We start from the raw sequence: 18,749 nt of genomic DNA, 5'->3' as shown, positions 1-18,749 counted from the left end.
CTGCTACAAGAAATTCTCAAATTTTCCAATTATAAACTACAGTCTACGAGAATACTAAAAGTAGGACTATTGAATCTTAAAGAAATAAAGAAAGCAATGATTTGTTAAATGAGCACATTATATTGATACTTTATTAATCAAAGACGACAAAATGCTATACATTACAAAGAAAACAACATTCAGAACAAATTATCATTTCTTTTTGATAGGGAAAGAAGCCATCTTGTTGATTCCACAGATTCCTGCAGGCTTGCCTGTGTTTCTCTTCATCCTAATGAAACCTTTCTCTCCCCATTTGGGACCCCAAGAGTTCTTGACAATGATATAGTCTGTCCCCTTTGTGGATCCATATCCAACTGCTGCCACTCCATGATCCAATGCACTTCCACAATGCCCATCAAACACACCCTACCAATATATTTCAATAGTATTCTTTCAGTGTTATAAGCAATAATCAAGAGCTTTCATAGTATTCACTCTGCATTGATTACAAGCAATGTCAAGACTTCTCTTTATCACTAAGAAGTCATTTTCATGGAAAATATAGTGTTTAATTGGAGAATAAAAAATATCTTTCAAAAGAAAAAAAGCTAGGATTTGAGATAATCGTGAAGGAAAATGTAGAGAGAAGCTGGATGTGGAAAAGAGAAAGGGTAAAAGGGAGACGAGAAGAGACTTTACCCCACTGTAGAATTGAAAATCTCTGCCAGAAGCCTCAATGGCCACACTCAAAGGTTGGTTTGCAAGAGCTTTCAATAGACTTTGTTCGTCATTCGCTGGCACATCACGGTAACCATCAATTGTCACCACTTCAGATTCATCCTGATCAACATATAACATTCAATTTAATTATGTCTTCTACACGGGCAGTTCTCTTAAAGACTTAAAGCTTAAATGGTGGAGAGAACATACTTTTAATTACATACTATATATTATGTCTCGACGATGTGGCTTCTTCTTTCATATTTATTGAAATACCCAATAGGTTGTTCATGAATAACGCACTTGGAATTGAGTACCATTATTCTTCCTACCAAGACTACATGTTTTTTTCGGGGATAATCGTGGTGTCCAAGCCAGTTTGCGTACACCTCAACTAATTCTACAAGTATCAGATAACTCTGTCTACCAAAGTTTGGACAGATCACCATGTTTAGAATATTGACTTACCCTCTTTTCATCACAAGTGCCTTCCTCCATGAGATAAGGATAGTCATCCTCCTTGTGAAGACCACCTTGAGAGACAATAAATTGAAAAGCATAATCCATAAGGCCCCCATTGCAACCACTGTTATATTTTGTGTCACAGTCGATGAGTTCTTGTTCAGATAAGGACGTCAAATTCCTTGTCCTTATTTGGTTTATGCCCTCTACTGCTGCTACCGTTGAAAATGCCCAGCAACTACCTGCAGTAGTACTCCACATTTTTCATTCAGCAGCCCCTTTCTTTTTTTCTTTTTTTTTTTTGGGAAAAGGCCTTCATGAAGGAAAGTAGTACCTTTCTTGTTATAAATGAATAAATGATACAAGAAATTTTTTCTGATAAGAGGAGTCAAAATCTAATTTATACCTTTCAATGCAATTCAACATATAATATATATATATATATATATAAAATTATTTAACCTATCTATACAGTGTAATTTTTCATCAAAGGGAAACTCCCCGCTCGGACAAAGGAGACCCTTGCGTTTGGCTTTGTTGAATAAAGGGAGTATAGCTTTTAAGAATAAATTGCTGAAAAATACTTGTGAGGTGCCAAAACTGATTTTATAAATATATAATAGTTATTTATTGGATAAAAGTGTTGAATATGAAAATAAGTAGTTGATGAGTCTAGTAAACAAAAAAATGATGATTAGCACTTTTATTTGGGTAAAATGACATTATATTTTTTAATATGAAAATAAGCAATTGATATATTAAGTCAAAAAAATACTTTTTCGGTTAAAATGACTCAAATGCCGTTAAATATGTTAACGCTAAAAATGACAGTACGTACCACATGAGCCCTGGTTCTTGACATTAGTCACAGCACCTTTCTTTCTCCAATCAATAGACTTAGGCAAATCCACAAAATCTCTATAGGTGAATTCTTGTGTGGAGGATTCTGATCTCTCATGTTGAACTTGGAGTCCTAGATACATCTTCTTGAACTCGTCATGGCTCAGATCAGCAAACTCATTCAAACCAAGCCAATAGTTACTAACCATCTTATTCCTCTCATCAATGTGTTTCAAATTGTCTCTGAAAATCTCAAACCTATGCAACTTCTCTTCGATGCTCTCATAAATCTTGCTGTGTTTCTCCATCCACGATTCGAAGAGATTGATAAGGTTATCGATGCTATTCAAGTCATCGGGGGAATATCCCACGATGGAAAAATCGCGAGCAAACGTTGTGCATGCCACGAGAGATAATATAGAAAACAAGGCGAGAAATGACAACTTGGAAAAAGAGAATGAAGCCATTTGTGTTTGATTAGTAATAGAGATCATGAATGAAGAATGGAGGAGAAGATCATGGGTTATATAGAGTTAAAATTCTCTTTAAGGTAACTTTCAAGCAAAGAATTGTACATTATATTAATGGTATACTTAGTAGAAGATGGAATAGCTAGAAGTAGTAGTAGGAGACTTAAAGCATGGTGTTATTTGGCTTTGGATTGAAATGAAAGCATGTTAACTTCTGACTAAACATGTAATTTTATGCTATATTCTATTGTTGCATTGCTATTATTGTGACTTCTATTATGGTCTCCTCTTCAGTACTATGAAGTTAATTTGCAATACTAATTTATTCATATTGGCCATTCGGTCTTACGAGTATATATATATATATATAGTTGCAGTGTATGTTGGTCATTGGATTCTATGAGATTAGGGGGCACCGGGCATTAGCATGATTTAAATCCAGATACTTATCTTCTCTTCGATTGAGCAGCTAATTTACAGTCAAACCAAATAAAAAGAAATGTTAGTATTAAATGATAACAAAAAATACAGTTTACGCAAACGTTACATCAACCAAACAATACAATACAATATGATATCAAAAATGAGTTCTATTAATCCCAACATCATTAATTAGTTAAACTTTAGAGATTCTTATGATGGGCTTATTTCAGGCCTACCAATGTAGTGTCCATGTGAATTTAAATTTTTGTGCCGCCCTAGCCCATATATCAACCAATAAAAGCCTTGTGCTTGAACCCAACTACAGCCATGCATTACGTATCTCAACCAATAGTGTGGATGAGTTGCATTATGAAGTGAAGAGATAGTAGAAATAGCATTCGCTGGCCACTTTTTGGCTCTATCTTAGAGTTTCACTTATAAAATTTGAAACTCCATAACAATAACTTATTTTCAATTACAAGCTTGTTACCCAAAGATATAGTAAGCCTATTTACAAGCTTGTTAGGGCCGCAAAATTACAAAGGAAGAAACATTCGGCGCCCAAAGTTAATGGATGCGAAGAGCACTTAGCTACATTTGGAGACTTACTCAAGAGAGTTGAGTGAAAAGATCAAGTGAATATACGATTGGTTTTAGCATTTTTGGGATATACTTGCCCAGCAATTTTCAACAATAGAGTCCAAGACATAAACAAGAACAGTACGTGCATCTATTGCTTACAACCAGTGGCAGAGGGAGCCTATAATTACTGCGTTCAATACTTTAACTTAACCCAATATTTTTTAATACAAAATATAAATATATAACTTTTAACTTTTGAACTTATAATTTCAAAAGTATAATGAATTTAATATTAAAAATCGAATCAACTGCATTTAAATTGTGAGTCCATCTTTGAATGGAGCAATCTTGCATCTTCAAAGAAGTGAGTAGTGAGTGAGTGCGTTCTTCAGAAAATAATGGTCATATCACGAAATGGTGGTGGTAGACTTTTACTTATTAGAGTGGGTGGGATACAGTTGCTTTGTTGTACGGCTTCCATTAAATGGGAATGAAAATGGCGTGAATAACTATGACTAATTTTTTATTACCACTAAATTGGATGAATTAGGACAAAGAAGAAAAGAAAGAAGAAAATAGTACTCTAACTAATTATAGTATTAGTAGTTTATGCATCACATTTTATATGATGGTATTGGATACGCGGACCGTAAGAAATAAAAGGGATTTCTGGCTAATACAAAAATCGTCAATAGAATTTGCGATATTTCAATGATTATAAATACGTGTCATTCAAAATAAAATGGAGCATTTAAAATAGTTTCTAAACATATAACTATTTGACTAAAAAGTGTAAACCCTTGATTAAACTAATTAATTTTATGTAATGAGAGGTTAAACCTAACTAGTGATAATAATCTCAGATTTGTAACCGGTTAACACAAATAACGTAGAACAGTGTTGGTAGGAGATTAAATGCGGTATACATTTAATGTTTCAAGATGATTAATGATTGGAGAATGTTGAGCAATAAATCACAATAAATGACATTAAAGTAAATAAGGAGAATGATTCACCCAATATTAAATGAGGTGGATGATTCTTCCTTCTCACAACGATGAGTGATAGATAAATACTAGAATATTGGAACTATTCTTGGATTTGATAAAAAAGTGTGGAATAATAGACAATCAAATCTCTTTAGAAAGATAGTGTTTGTATTTTATCTAGGGAGCAAGTCTTCTTTTCAAAGAGTGTTCTTATCAGAGAATCTTGCCTCCCATTCACCTTATCTCCCTCTCTATTTATATGGGACATACCTCTAGTTAACCTTAAAAGTACAAGTACAGAGAATATTCAATGAGATATTCTCCTAAAGATCCTATTACAAAACTAGCCGTTACTACTGCCCCTAATACTTGACCTCAGCCGTTATTGATTGCTCGGCTTTGAGCCCTGCCGTTTACTAATCGACCTCGGCCAATTTACTTTTCGTAATACCACTTCATGTCGAATCTCCTTGAGGCAGATTTTGGCAAATACAGTTAGTTCCTCCGCTTATTGAGGCAGATTTTGGCCAATACAGTTAGTTCCTCCGCTTATTGAGGCCGACTCTCAGACGACCTCGATGAGCGGACTCTACTAGTCACGGCTGGGAGATTTAGGCGAGCAGGTCGAGTAGTAATGTTCTTGACGAGATGGCAACGTGGCACTTTGTGAGTCGTAACCTATGGCCACGTCGATTCTGAGTGACGTCACGATATCATACGTTATTATTACGCGTTTTCCCGATGTATTGCATCATTTCCCGTTCCTCTATAGTTTCGATAGTTGCGCAGGGCATTGGCAGTTTATTTTCTCGATATTGATGCCCGAATTCTTATAAATAGGGATATAAGACCCTTTGCTTTATCCTTTGTCTTCACAAATATTAAATCCCTATATCTCTTTCTTCCTTCTTCATTCAGAGTTTCTGCTCTCGTTACCTTTGCTCTCGTATCCCTGTTTTCACCGATTCTGGTGACCTCTGCTACTCACGATTCTTTCGTGCTTGTATCTTCTTCACATATAAACAAACAAAGATGGTTAATGCATCTTCTAGTTCTGGGGGAGTGTCTGATCCTGTTCCCTTGGCAGTGCGCGTGCCTTCCCATGATGATGGGGCGGCCATCGTTGCTAAGGATGACAGCTTCCCTATGGTAGAGGAAATAATTCACTGTAGTGAGAAGACTAGGTCTGACTTCTTGAAGATGCCTGAGGACGACCCCGATATCTCGGAGTCGTTGATGAAAAAGGTGGCCCTTGCCGGGTTTAGGGCTAAATTCAAAATTCCCGCTTATATAGACCTAGTCCATGCAGGGCATGATGTAGTGCAAATACACCACCCTGGGTACTACGCCTTCTATGCATACCCCTTCCATGTAGGTTATTCTTTCCATATCTTCCCCTTGGCCAAGCCAAGGAGTTCTGCCGGTATTACAGAGTTTGCCCGGCTCATCTTTCCCCCTACATCTATAAACTCATCAGTATGATCTCGAAGTATGCGGAGTTAGCCGGGGTCGGGGTGACCCTTCATCACTTGATGCATCTCTTCTCTCCCAATTGGCGACAGAACAATTCGAGCAGTGGATTCTACAAGGGGCGATTGTGGGCCGACCACTACTGCATTTGAAAGTGATGCGGATCCGTCATCTGGAGTTCCGCTGTCAATGGGGGCCATGGAAAGTATACCTTTGCCTGAGGCTGAGGTTAAAGTTGGCGGATCGCCTGTTGAGGTTGCTGGTACCGTGCTGAGAGATTAGCCATCGTTCTCGAGACCGGTTAACGTTCCTTCGTCGGCTGAGGGGATAGATAAGGGTGTTGCCGAGGAAGGCTATGAATCCGGCTCTGACATTGAAGTCGATGAGGTGCGTATGTTGAGCGAGGGGTCCACTCGAGTGGAAGTAAGTTTGGAAAGGTCCACTCATACCATCGTGGTCCCTATGGATCGGGACCTGCTGGTGAACATGGAAGACGTGGTTCCTTCCTTAGGTCCTCTTTGCTCTGATACGGAGGGCAATACCCTCGAGATGTTGAACGATGTCGCCCTATCGACGGGCATAGCCGGCCTCGCCCTTAGGGTAAGTTTTTCGACCTTTCTAGTTTCCGTGCCTTGTACACTTTTTTTTTATTACTGATTTTCTTCCTCTTTTTGTTTTTTCTTTTCAGACCATTATCTTGGAGATTGAGAGCGCTCGCCAAGAGAAGAGGCGCAAAACTATTTTCAAGAAGATGGAGAGGAAGTACCATGAATACCGTAATAAACATTGTGAGATCTGTAGGCAGTTTGGCGAGAGTGGCAACTTCCAAGCTATTAGGGACGAGCTAAAGCAGAAAGATGACGAGTTAGTGAGAGTCATCAGCAAGTGCAACATCCTTGAAGGGGCGTTGAGGGACAAAGAAGAGGAGCTCGAGGTGAGCATGGGCGTTGAGGCCCAATGTACGGACCTTCAGGCCCAAGTGATCTCTCTGCAGGCTGAGCTCGAGCAATGTTTGGTCAGGGACGATGACTTGAATGGCGAGGTCTCCGAGAAGACAACCGACTTGGAGAAGGCCGAGTTGGCTCGGCTGGCGGCTTCGACAAAAATAGAGGCTGTGATCCGCGTTCTTCGATCTGAGCGGGCAAACGATTTAGAGACGGCTAAACTCAGTGAAGAGCGGCTTGATAAGAGGATAGGGGAGCTAGAAAGAGAGGTTTCTAGACTTGGCGACCAAGTCGTCGTTCTCGAGGCTAGGAAGGAACAATTATCGGCTCAGCCATCCTCCTCTCACGCTTCTGCTTTCCCTGATTTTCCGTGAGATTTATATGAGAAATGGATCCACGCAGAGGCCCAGCTAGATATATTTAAAAGTTTGATGACGGTAGGGAAAGTTCTTGAAGCCGACTTTGAGAATGCTCGTACTAAAGCGTGTGCAGCTCGAGTCGCTTGCGGCTATGATCCTGCTACCCTAGAGGCCGATGATAGTCAGGAAGATGTGGCTGGGATTGAGCAGGACTCCTGGCACGAGGATGAGTATGCCGATGGCGACGACGATGGTGGAGATGGTGCTTCTAGGTCAGGTGACGAGTAATTATTCTTCTTTTTGTTTGTAAATTTTGTGTATACTTTTGCGGGCGTCTGTATTAGCCCTTGTAAGGAATATATTTGAAGTATGAAATGTTATTTTCTTCTGTTCGGGCATGTATGCTTATTTCTTTTGTTCTGCCGTTTGGCCGCTTTAGTCGTAGAAACTTGGTTTATGTGTGTTGAACGAAGTCGAATATCGAATTTAGTTTTGGTTATGGCCAGGGGCCAGTAAGTGTTAACTCGAACGAGGTCAAATTAGTTAATTCGAGTGAGGTCAAACATAACTTAAACTTAACAATGGTGGGGGCCGTATGGATTTTAATTCGAACGAGGTCGAAATGTAACCCATAGTTAATTCGAGCGAGGTCGAATGTAACTTAAACTTAACCATGGCCGGGGGCCGTATGGGTGTTAATTCTAATGAGGTCAAAATGTAACTCGTAGTTAATTCGAGCGAGGTCGAATGTAACTTAAACTTAGGGCAGTAAGTGTTAACTTGAACGAGATCGAATTAGTTAATTCGAGCGAGGTCGAATGTAACTTAAACTTAACAATGGCCGGGGGCCGTATGGGTATTAATTCGAACGAGGTCAAAATGTAACCCGTAGTTAATTTGAGCTAGTTGAATATAACTTAAACTTAACCATGGACGGGGGGCGTATGGGTGTTAACTCGAACGCGGTCGAATGTAACCCGTGGTTAATTCGAGCGAGGTCGAATGTAACTTCAAAAATTAATGATGGCCGGGGGCCGAATAGATGTTGAGGCAATGTTGCTCTGGCGGAAACATGGGCGGACATACATTTGTGTTTTGTTCTTATATTTGGAGGAATTTACATATTTTTCGGGCTATCATTCCAGTCCTAGTCTATCTAGTCCCTTCAATGGGCAACCTGGAGACATGTCGAGAGGTGGGGCAATGAATTGACCATCCGGTGCCTTTTTCTGTCTATACGCCGACTTGAAGTGTCCCCCTTGTCGCCTCGTTAAAAACCTCCTTGAGAAAACCCAATTGGGACAAAACGCAAGTGAGGGAAAAAGAGTACGACTTGGAGGACGCTTATTCTTAAATGTTGAAGTACTTAAGGTGGGCGACATTCTAGTTGTTTGGTAGCAGTTTTCCTTTTATTGTTTCTAGTTGAAATGACTATTTGTTTGCTGCTACCGTAATTTTGTATGGGCCGTCCCAATTCGTTCCTAGTTTTTCTTCCTGCGGGTTTTTGCTTGCTTGTGTTTTGGCCTTGAGCACGTAGTCCCCGACTTTGAGTGGTCTGATCTTGGACTTTTTGTTATAGTAGCGCTCTGCCTGCTGTTTTTGGCGATCGTCCTTATGTAGGCCATATATCTCTATTCTTCGACTTCGTCGAGCTCCTACCTTCTGCTTTCGTCGTTTCTCGATCGCTCTCATGGGAATATCTTAAACTGGGCTCTCCGACTTCGATTGGTATTACCGCATCAATCCCATAAACTAATGAGTAGGGCATCTCTCCTGTGCTCGTCTTTGGCGTTGTGTGGTAGGCCTAGAGTACTTCTGGTAATAGCTCTGGCCATAGTCCCTTAGCGTCCTCTAGGTTTTTCTTAATGATGTTCCGTATTGATTTATTGGAGGATTCCGCTTGCCCGTTGCCCACAGGGTGATATGGGGTGGAGAGTATTCTTTTGATATACTATTTCTCAAAACTTTTGGCGACCTTTTCCCCAGTAAATTGGGGTCCGTTGTCGCAACTGATCTCTTTGGGAAGGCCGAAGCAACACACAATGTGTTTCCATATGAAGACGATCACTTCATGTTCGCGTATCTGGGCGAATTCTCCTACTTCTACCCATTTAGAAAAATAGTCAGTTAAAACCAAAAGAAAATGTACGTTACCTCTCCCCACGGGGAGGGGGCCGACGATGTCCATTTCACACTTGATGAAAGGCCAAGGGGAAGTGACCGAGTGGAGGTGCTCGCCCGCTTGATGTATCATTGCCTCATTGGGGCATATATTTGGCATTGCTCGTATTTTTTCACGAAGTCTACGACCTCTTTTTTCATAGCAGGCTAGGAGTAACCTACCCGTATGAGGCATCTGACCAGAGCTCGATTTCCGGAATAAGTCCCGCAATGGACTTAGTGGACTTCCTCTAGGACGCACTGCGTTTGATTCGGGCCTAAGCATTTTGCTAGGAGGGCGCTGTCCATCCTCTTGTATAGATCGTTGTGAATGATGTTGTCCTGGTCGCTTGCATCCGAAGCTTCTTGGCTTCCTTTTTATCATCTTGGAGTACACTATCCTGCAAAGTATGTAATAATACGGTTTCTGCAGTCCCAAGTTAGATTTATAGTCCTTACCTCGGTTTGATCTATCGACGAGTGGAGGAGGGTGACCACGTTTCCTTCTCTGGTTATGCTTTTAGTGGTCGCCTCTAATTTGGCGAGGCCGTCTACTTCGATGTTTTGTGCTCTAGGGACCTGGTCGAGCTGGCACTCCTCAAACTCGGGTAGTAATTTGCAAATCTCAGTCTGGTATTTTTGCAACCTTTGCTCTTTAATCTGGAAAAACCTTGTAAGTTGGTTGACGACGAGTTGAGAGTCGCAGTGTAGGATGACCCGTCTCACCCCGTACTTGAGTGCTAGCCTTAATCCTTTATCTTCTCGGACCAGGACTACACTCACTGCTACTTCAGATATGGCAATATAGACGAGAAGGCGTTCACCGGGTTCTGCTTTGGACAGCAACACCGGTGATGATAGATAAGCCTTTAACTCTTTCAGGGCTTGAACGCACTCGGAAGTCCACTGGAGGCTGTTGTTCTTCTTGAGTACGCTGAAAAACTTATGGCATCTGTCAGACGATCGTGAGATAAATCTCACAGGGCGGCGATGCGGTCGGTGAGCCTCTGGACCTGTTTTTTGCTGGTTAAGTGTTATGGTATTCATTCTATGGCTTTGATTTGGTTGGGGTTGATCTCTATGCCTCTCTGTGATACTAGGAAGCCCAAGAATTTTCCTGAGGTCACGCTGAATGTACACTTTTCAGGATTCAGCTTCATCCTATACCGCCTGAGTATATCGAAGGCTTCTTTCAGATGGTCGATGTGATCTTCTTTCCTTTTGAATTTGACTAACATATCATCTATGTAGACCTCCATGGTCTTGCCTAGTTGGTATTTGAACATTTTGGTCACCAACCTTTGGTACGTCGCCCCCGCATTTTTCAGTCCGAAAGGCATCACTCTGTAGCAGTACGTTCCTTGGTGGGTGATGAAGTTGGTCTTCTCCTGGTCCTCCTCTTCTATGAGGATCTGATTATAGCCCGAGTAGGCATCCAAGAAGCTCAGCAATTCGTGCTCTGCCGTTGCGTCAATGAGCTGGTCGATATGAGGTAGCAATAATGAATCTTTTGGGCAAGCTTTGTTTAAATATGTAATGTCTACGCACATCCGCCATTTTTCGTTCTTCTTTTTCACCATGACCACGTTGGCGACCCATTGAGGGTATTTTGATTCCCTGATGGAGCCATTTTCCAGCAATTTTTTGACCTCCTCGCGGACTACATCATTTATTGCAGAATTGAACTTCCGCCTAACCTGATTTACCGGGGGGTAGAATGGGTATGTCGCGACCTCCTTCAGGATACCTGGCATGTCTGCATGGAAAAAGCAAACAAGTTTGCGTTATTAGTTAATAATTGACGGAATTTACCTGGTTTCAGAATCTTGCATCTGATGTAGGCTTTCTTACTGTGGTCGTTATCATCAATTTGGACGGGGTCGAGGTCCTTTACAGTTGATCCCGTGGCCTCTATTATTTCAGGATCTCTGATGACGTCTGCTCTTTCGTTACAGCTTGACCTCCACACTGTAATTGCTAAGCATCTTTTGTTTTGCCCTTCATTTGTTGGGTATACATGCAATCTTGGGCGATGCGATAGCATTCTCGAGATGTGCACTGCTCTCCTCGTATGCTGAACACCCCCCATGGGGTAGGGAATTTGATAACTTGGTACAAGCTGGAAGGGATGGCCTTCATGACGTGTAGCCAGGGTCGACCTATTATGGCGTTGTACGCCGTATCCTAGTCCATGATGTGGAATGTGGTTTCCAGGGTGACATCGCCGGCTAGGACGGGAAGCATTATTTCCCCGGACTTTCGTTCAACTGCATTGTTAAAACCTGTTATTGTGATGCAGCATGACACTATTTTATCCTCGAGTTTCATTTGTGCAAGTACTCGGGGGTGGATAATGCACGCGCCGCTCCCATCGTCCACCATAATGCGTCTTGCTTCTAGTTTAGAATTCTTAAAGTAATAACAAGGGCATCATAGTGAGGGAAAACTAAACCGTGGGTATCTGACTTATCAAAGATGATACTTTATTCGAGTTCGTCATACCGTTCATGAGTGATCGACCGTTTGAGCTTGTGGATTGTGGTGAATTTTACGCTGTTGATCGAGACATCGTCGCTGCCTCCGATGATCATTTGAATGGTGCGATTTGGTGAGGGTGGTTTCGGTGGTCCCTGGTGTTGTTCACGTCCTCGGGCAAAGTTGGTTCTCCCTCGGTCACTCTACAATTCTTTGAGGTATCCTTGGTGAAGCATGTCCACGACCTCCTACCTTAGAGCGATGCAATCCTCGGTTTTTTGACCTCGCTCTTGATGGAATTCGTAGAGGGTGTTTGACTTCCTGGTGCTTGGGTCTGACCTCATCTTTTGCAGCCATTTCACTTTTGGTCAGAGCTTCTCCAACGCGTAGACTATTTTTGAAGGCGAGACAAAAAAATTGTGAGCAGATAGTAAAGAAGGGCATACCTTTCTCATTCCGGTGAGTCCCTGTCCTTGGCCTAAATGGGCCTTCTTCGTGGCGAGATCAGGGCATGATGACGCACCTGACATATGGCTGATGCCTTTCTCAATTGGGTCGTGGAGCTGCTAGATCCCTCCTGGCATCGTTTCTTCGATCTTTCCCAGATTTGGCCTGTACCGAGGTCAACCGATGGTTGGCCCATTCAGGTCGTCTTCGTCGGCATAGACTTCGGCACAATAGGTGTTGTGTATTTCATCCCAAGTGATTGGGGGATATTTCATGAGCCGACTTAATAATTTTCTCATCACCCTCGAACCGTTCTTGTTCAGTCCATTTTGGAAAGATGCTACAACCATGCCTTCTGATATATTTGGCAAGGTCATCCTCACTCGGTTGAATCAAGTGAGGAAGTCCCTCAGCCCCTCTCCAGGTGATTGTTTGATGGCAAATGTATCGTTTACTCTTGACTCCGCCTTTGTAGCTCTGGCATGGGCCGTTACGAACTTATCGGCCATCTCTTCGAATGTTTCGATAGAGCGCGCAGGCAGCTTTGAATACCAAGTTAATGCTCCTCCGGTGAGGGTTTCGCCGAAATTCTTCAATAAGATGGAAGACACTTGTTCCTTAGAGAGATCGTTGCCCTTTACCGTAATGACATAGTGAGTCACATGGTCTTAGGGGTCGGTCGTGCCATCGTATATTTTCAGGTATGGTGGCATCTTGAAGGTCTTGGATATGGCGTGTGGGGCGGCTTCATCACTATAGGGTTGCTCAACGAACCGACCGACATCTCTTTGTGGCAAGAGTTTTAGGGCACCCGATATTTTGTTGACTCTTTCTTGGTGCTCTCTCATTTGGTATCGCAGCATTTGTTTTCATTTTCCATTTCTTCCATCTTCCTCGGAATATCTGTGAGGGTATCGTCACCAGCATTATTAACATTGTGAGTGATACCTGTTACTGGAGGGGAAGGGCCATGTTGCTCGGCCGTTGCTTGTGTAATGCAAGTCTTTGCATTTTCTCTTGTTGTCTCTTGGGCGGGCTTGTTGAGGATGCTGGTCAGCGTGTTTGTCAGCCAAGCCTCAAGTAGTTTCTTCACTTCTGGTGGCGCCTCTTTCGTTGTGGAAGTGGAAGCCCCTTTATCGCGGGATGTTGTGATGCTGCCATGAGGGAGGGGCGAGCCACTTCGTCTGGGAGAGGCATTACCCGTTACATCTTCGCCTTCGGTTTTGGAAATCTCATTGATGGTGTTTAAGAGGTTAGTGGTGAGGTCGGCCACTGCCTTCATCCTTTCTTCTCCATTACCTGTCATGTCAGATCAGTGTGTACAAGAAAGTAGGGGTTTTGTGTTATTTGTTTTTCCCCATTTTTTTTGTGAAGTGTGCCCATTATAGATCTGGAAAAAACTAAAATCTTAACTAGGAAATCCCCACAGACGACGCCAAATTGTTTGACCAAAAAGTGTAAACCCTTGATTAAACTAATTAATTTTATGTAACGAGGGGTTAAACCTAGCTAGTGATAATAATCTCAGATTTGTAACCGGTTAACACAAATAACGTAGAACAACGTTGGTAGGAGATTAAATGCAGTGTACATTCAATATTTCAAGATGATTAATGGTCGAAGAATGTTGAACAATAAATCACAATAAATGACATTAAAGTAAATAAGGAGAATGATTCACCCAATATTAAATGAGGTGGATGATTCTTCCTTGTGACAATGATGAGTGATAGATAATTACTAGAATATTGGAACTATTCTTGGATTTGATAAAAAAGTGTTGAATAATAGACAAACGAATCTCTTTAGAAAGATAATGTTTGTATTTTATCTAGGGAGCAAGTCTTCTTTTCAAAGAGTGTTCTTATCGGAGAATCTTGCCTCCCATTCACCTTATCTCCCTCTCTATTTATATGGGACATACCTCCAATTAACCCTAAAAGTACAAGTACAGAGAATATTCGATGGGATATTTTCCTAAAGATCCTATTACAAAACTAGCCATTACTACTGCCCCTAATACTTGACTTCAGTCGTTATTGATTGCTCGGCTTTGAGCCCTGCCATTTACTAATCGACCTCGGCAAATTTACTTTTCGTAATACCACTTCATGTTGAATCTCCTCGAGACAGATTTTGGCCAATACAATAACTGTGATATTCTTTTTTGTTGGAACAAGATTAAAGAACGGAAGAGTGCCAATATGTGATGGAGTATGCGTTTTGTCACGCACCCATTTGATTATTACTACTATTTTACATTCTTTGGCATATTTAGTACTGCATTTGTGTGGTTTATAAACTATTGTCGTCTTCATTACTTTAGTTTTGAAATGTAAAGTGTAAACCAACAGAAAAAAAAGTATTTGATAGGTAATTCAATCATTTTCTCAAGATTCAATTTCTGACTAAACATGTGATTTAATGGTATAATCTATTATTGAGTTGTTATTATTATTGTGACTTTTATGATGGTCCTATTCAGTACTCCACAGCTTTGAATTTTGTAACACTAATTTCTTCGTATTGGTCATTCATGCCTTATATATCCTGTTAGTGATATAAGGTGAAGATGGCACAATGCCCAACATCAACGCGCCTCACGCGCCCCTAAAATTCAATCTAAATATCGTTTCTTCGAGATGAACGCGCTACCAATTGGATGCCAGCTACGGTCTTCCGGTAAACACCTAGATGATCCACCTAGTAATTCCAATACCAACCACAGCCAGAATACCTCGTACGTTGCTACAGTGGCTGTTCCGACATTGAAGACAAAGCTCAATTTCAGACCACCAGAGCTACAAAAAGGAAAACAAGCTATTTTCTTTTCACCACAAGAGGAGGAAGAATTGGCTAAAGCTTGTAGGTTTACTAATGTTGGGAAATTCTCTCATGGAAAACTATCCTTAGATGATATCAGAAGGGATTTCAACACTAGGTTTCCACTTATAGGTACTGTGAAAATTAGCCATTGTAACTCTAAACATATTTTTATGGATTTTTCGATTAAGGAAGATTATGTTAATATCTATTCTAGAAGGAATCTCTGGGTATTGGGATGTTTCATGAGAATGGTCACTTGGACCATAGATTTTAATCCAGAAGAGGAGACCTCTTTGGCTCCTATTTGGATATCACTACCTGGCCTTAAATGGCATTACTACAATTGGGATGCACTGTTCCGGATCACGTCCCCAATTGGAACTCTTCTAAAAATTGATAAAGCTACGGATGTTAAATCGAGGCCAAATTTCGCAAAAGTTATGGTTGATATTGACTTGGCCATACAGAGGCGAGATTCAATTTGGGTGGGTACCAAGAAGGAAGGAGGAGAGGAGAAGGGTGGATTCTGGCAAAATATTGAATATAACTTTGTTCCGGATTACTATTATGCTTGTAGACATCAAGGTCATGTGGAGGAGGTATGCTTAGCACCCAACAAAAAAGATAACAAGAAGCTAGTTGGAGACAATATTATGTCTAACAAAGCATCAACAAGTGTTAATCCTAAAGTTGTAGCTAATACAGATATAATCTCTGCCAAGCAGAATGTTATTCCTAATAATATGGGCAATCACAAAGTGGTAATTGCATCTACCAGTGATATACCTAAGCTCTCTCAACTGGCAAACAAGAAATTACCTCAGGTTCATCAACTATCTGTTGGTAATAAATGAGCAACTATACAGAAGAAGAAAGTGATGAACAGACAGATAATGCAGCAAGGGATTAGAACCAAGCTACGGAGGAAAGACAAGATGCAATGGTTGCAAGACCATCTGCTAGTAATTGTCAATAACAGAAAATTGAACAAGCTAAGGAAGTTTTTGAAAAGCTTATACAAAAGAATAATGTTGTAGTGGTAGAGGCTAGTGCAGAGGGAAAGATTAATGAAGACAACATAGTTCAGAATGTGCGGATCTAATATCCCCAACATCACATACAGTCATGTTCCTATTTCAAACTCTTTTCAGCAACAAGAAGTGGAAGAAGAGACACATGAACATCAAGAGAATGATGAATCAAGGAAAGTGGTGAGCAAGTTCGATGCTTCAGCTAAGCAAAGGATACCATCTAGTTCTAACAAGAAAAATTCTGAAACATTAAAGCCTAGATCTTCTAAGACAACTGAAATACAAGCTATTAACTTGGAGGTCCAACTATGGAATCCTAGTCCTGCTGCGAATGTTCCACTTCATGTGGTTATTCCGAAACTAGATGTTGCTGCTGATAGGATAATTAATGACAAGGTAAAGGATTCTAGTGATTATAATTCTGATTATGGAGAAGAACAAGAGAGTGAAACTGAAGATATTCCGGAGTACAAATATGAAGAATGTAATTCTTCATATGAAGAGGCTCTTATTGAAGCTTTTGCACCTAAAACTTCATAGAAAGGTGGGATGATGGAGGATGTTGTTTCACAACAGAGGAAGGAGCTCATCGATACAGGAAACTTATTTCCAAGGAATATTTGCAAAAGTAAACATGAAGGCCACAAAGGCATGCCAAAGCCTCGCCCGATCACAAGGGCTATGGGGAAAGCAACTCAAAGTGTTGAAGTTTCTTCTGATGTTCTTAATGATTAGCACAATCATTTGGAATATTAGAGGAGTAAAGTCCGGGGGGCTTTTGAAAGGTTAAAATTTTTAACAGGTCTTCATAAAATTCATATCATAGCTATACAAGAACCATTTGTTAAAGTAGAGCAAATAGACAAATATAGAAGAGGTTTGGGTTTCGAAGGCTGTTATGCAAATTGTAATGGAAAAATCTAGGTCTTATGGTCAGCTGAATTTGATGCAGTAGTGGCAGAGAATAATGAGCAACAAATTACACTCAAGATTACCAGGAAGAATGACGGTGAAGTTGTCTGGTTCACAACAGTATATGCTAAATCTAAACAACATCTAAGAGTTCCTTTGTGGGATAATTTGATACACTGCAACAACTATATTGATGATCCCTGGTGCATATGTGGAGATTTCAATGCAATTATGAGTCCAGAAGAAAAGAAAGGAGGCAATCCTCATAGAATGGAGAAGAGTTGGAAATTTATATCGTGTATGGAAGATTGTGGTATGGTGTATGCAGGTTACAAAGGTCTGAGGTTCACTTGGTGTAATGCAAGGGGAAGACATCAAAGAATCTGGAAAAGACTAGATAGGGTGTTTATTAATCATCACTGGACTGACAAATTTTCTTTTATTGATATAGAACATTTAGAAAGTACAGGGTCAGACCACACACCTATTCTAGTGAAGTGTTCTAATTTAGAACAGCATATTATAAAATATATCAAATTATTGAACTTCTGGACTGACCAACCAAATTTTAAAATGATTGTGCAAGAGGCATGAAATGTAGACGTTGGGGGAAACTGCATGAGAAGACTACAACTCAAGCTGAAACAAGTTAGTACTAAGCTTAGTCCGTGGTCCAGAGAGCAAATTGGGAATGTCTTTGATCAAGTCAAAGAATGGGAGCATAAAATGCAAGATCTTGAAATAGAATACATTGATAATGATGTTGAAGACCTCCGACCTCAAGTGCACAAAGCTCAAGCGGAACACCAAAGTGGTTAAAATATGAGGAATCTATCCTCAAGCAGAGGAAAAATATTAAATGGATTGAGGAGGGAGATTCCAATACTAAATATTTTCACGCAATCATCAACGAAAGAAGAAGAAGGGCATCTATACAGAGAATTCAAAGATCTGATGGGCAATGGATCAATGGGGAAGAAGATATTGCTAGAGAGGCTGTGGAATATTTTTTAGGTATGTTTAAAGATGAAGGAGAACCAGAGCTGGAACACTTGGATTGTATTGATCAGAAGGTTACTCATGAGGATAATATTAGGCTTTGTGGCATCCCTGATGAAGAAGAGATTAGGAAAGCTGTTTTTTATCTAAATCCGAATAGTTCTCCAGGACCAGATGGATTTGGAGGGTCTTTCTACCAAAGTTGTTGGGATATCATCAAGCCAGAGTTGATAGAGTTCATCCAGCAATGTTTTGGTGGAGCAGAACTTAGCAGATTCTTTACCAGCTCATGCCTTATTTTACTATCTAAAGTTGAGAATCCTTCTTCATTCAATGATATGAGACCGATTAGTCTCAGTAACTGCTCTAACAAGATAATTTCCAAATTCATGAGTTCTAGATTGAACTCCATATTGCCAAAGATTATTTCTGACAATCAGACTGGGTTTCTAAAAGAAAGATTCATTACAAAAAATATTTTATTAGCTCAGGAGATTATCCATGGTATTGGCAAGAAGAATTTTGGAGGGAACACTCTCATTAAACTGGATATGGCTAAGGCCTATGATAGGGTCAACTGGAAGTTCTTGTTGAATGCATTAAGAAAGTTTGGATTTTCAGAGAATTGGATTGCTTTAGTTTGGAGGTCTATTTAAAA

General features: G+C 40.6%; 3 protein-coding genes across 3 annotated transcripts; 2 read left to right on the top strand and 1 right to left on the bottom strand.

Moving 5' to 3' along the window:
* Window positions 1-100: 100 nt before the first annotated feature.
* On the bottom strand, window positions 101-2,504 carry LOC104112371 (cysteine protease XCP1-like). Its single transcript, XM_009622261.4, has 4 exons — window positions 2,003-2,504; window positions 1,171-1,406; window positions 682-822; window positions 101-408 (listed from the first exon to the last, which is right to left on the bottom strand). Exons 1-4 carry the CDS (start codon window positions 2,496-2,498, stop codon window positions 193-195), a joined length of 1,089 nt encoding a protein of 362 aa, XP_009620556.1. The 5' UTR covers window positions 2,499-2,504; the 3' UTR covers window positions 101-192.
* Window positions 2,505-6,424: 3,920 nt separating this feature from the next.
* LOC138903134 (spindle pole body component 110-like) lies at window positions 6,425-7,256 on the top strand. Its single transcript, XM_070191052.1, has 2 exons — window positions 6,425-6,538; window positions 6,627-7,256. The coding sequence occupies exons 1-2, from the start codon at window positions 6,425-6,427 to the stop codon at window positions 7,254-7,256; spliced, it is 744 nt and encodes a 247-aa protein (XP_070047153.1).
* A 7,709-nt stretch (window positions 7,257-14,965) lies between these two features.
* On the top strand, window positions 14,966-16,720 carry LOC138903133 (uncharacterized). The gene is made up of 3 exons (XM_070191051.1): window positions 14,966-15,973; window positions 16,129-16,239; window positions 16,301-16,720. Exons 1-3 carry the CDS (start codon window positions 14,966-14,968, stop codon window positions 16,718-16,720), a joined length of 1,539 nt encoding a protein of 512 aa, XP_070047152.1.
* The last annotated feature ends 2,029 nt before the right edge of the window (window positions 16,721-18,749 follow it).

The sequence above is a fragment of the Nicotiana tomentosiformis genome, chromosome 12 (genome assembly GCF_000390325.3).
Source record: "Nicotiana tomentosiformis chromosome 12, ASM39032v3, whole genome shotgun sequence".
Lineage (NCBI taxonomy): Eukaryota > Viridiplantae > Streptophyta > Magnoliopsida > Solanales > Solanaceae > Nicotiana > Nicotiana tomentosiformis.
Note: the sequence above shows the minus strand (reverse complement) of the source record. Positions and strands in the feature narration are given on the sequence as shown.

Coding starts and splice junctions, on each gene's coding strand:
- LOC138903133 (XM_070191051.1), top strand. CDS start 14,966: ATGAACGCGCTACCAATTGGATGCCAGCTACGGTCTTCCGGTAAACAC. Junction 15,974..16,128: donor CAAACAAGAAATTACCTCAG/GTTCATCAACTA, acceptor TGTCAATAACAG/AAAATTGAACAAGCTAAGGA. Junction 16,240..16,300: donor AAGACAACATAGTTCAGAAT/GTGCGGATCTAA, acceptor AACTCTTTTCAG/CAACAAGAAGTGGAAGAAGA.
- LOC104112371 (XM_009622261.4), bottom strand. CDS start 2,498: ATGATCTCTATTACTAATCAAACACAAATGGCTTCATTCTCTTTTTCC. Junction 823..1,170: donor GCACTTGTGATGAAAAGAGG/GTAAGTCAATAT, acceptor TATGTTGATCAG/GATGAATCTGAAGTGGTGAC. Junction 409..681: donor ATTTTCAATTCTACAGTGGG/GTAAAGTCTCTT, acceptor ATATATTGGTAG/GGTGTGTTTGATGGGCATTG.
- LOC138903134 (XM_070191052.1), top strand. CDS start 6,425: ATGGAAGACGTGGTTCCTTCCTTAGGTCCTCTTTGCTCTGATACGGAG. Junction 6,539..6,626: donor TAGCCGGCCTCGCCCTTAGG/GTAAGTTTTTCG, acceptor TTTTCTTTTCAG/ACCATTATCTTGGAGATTGA.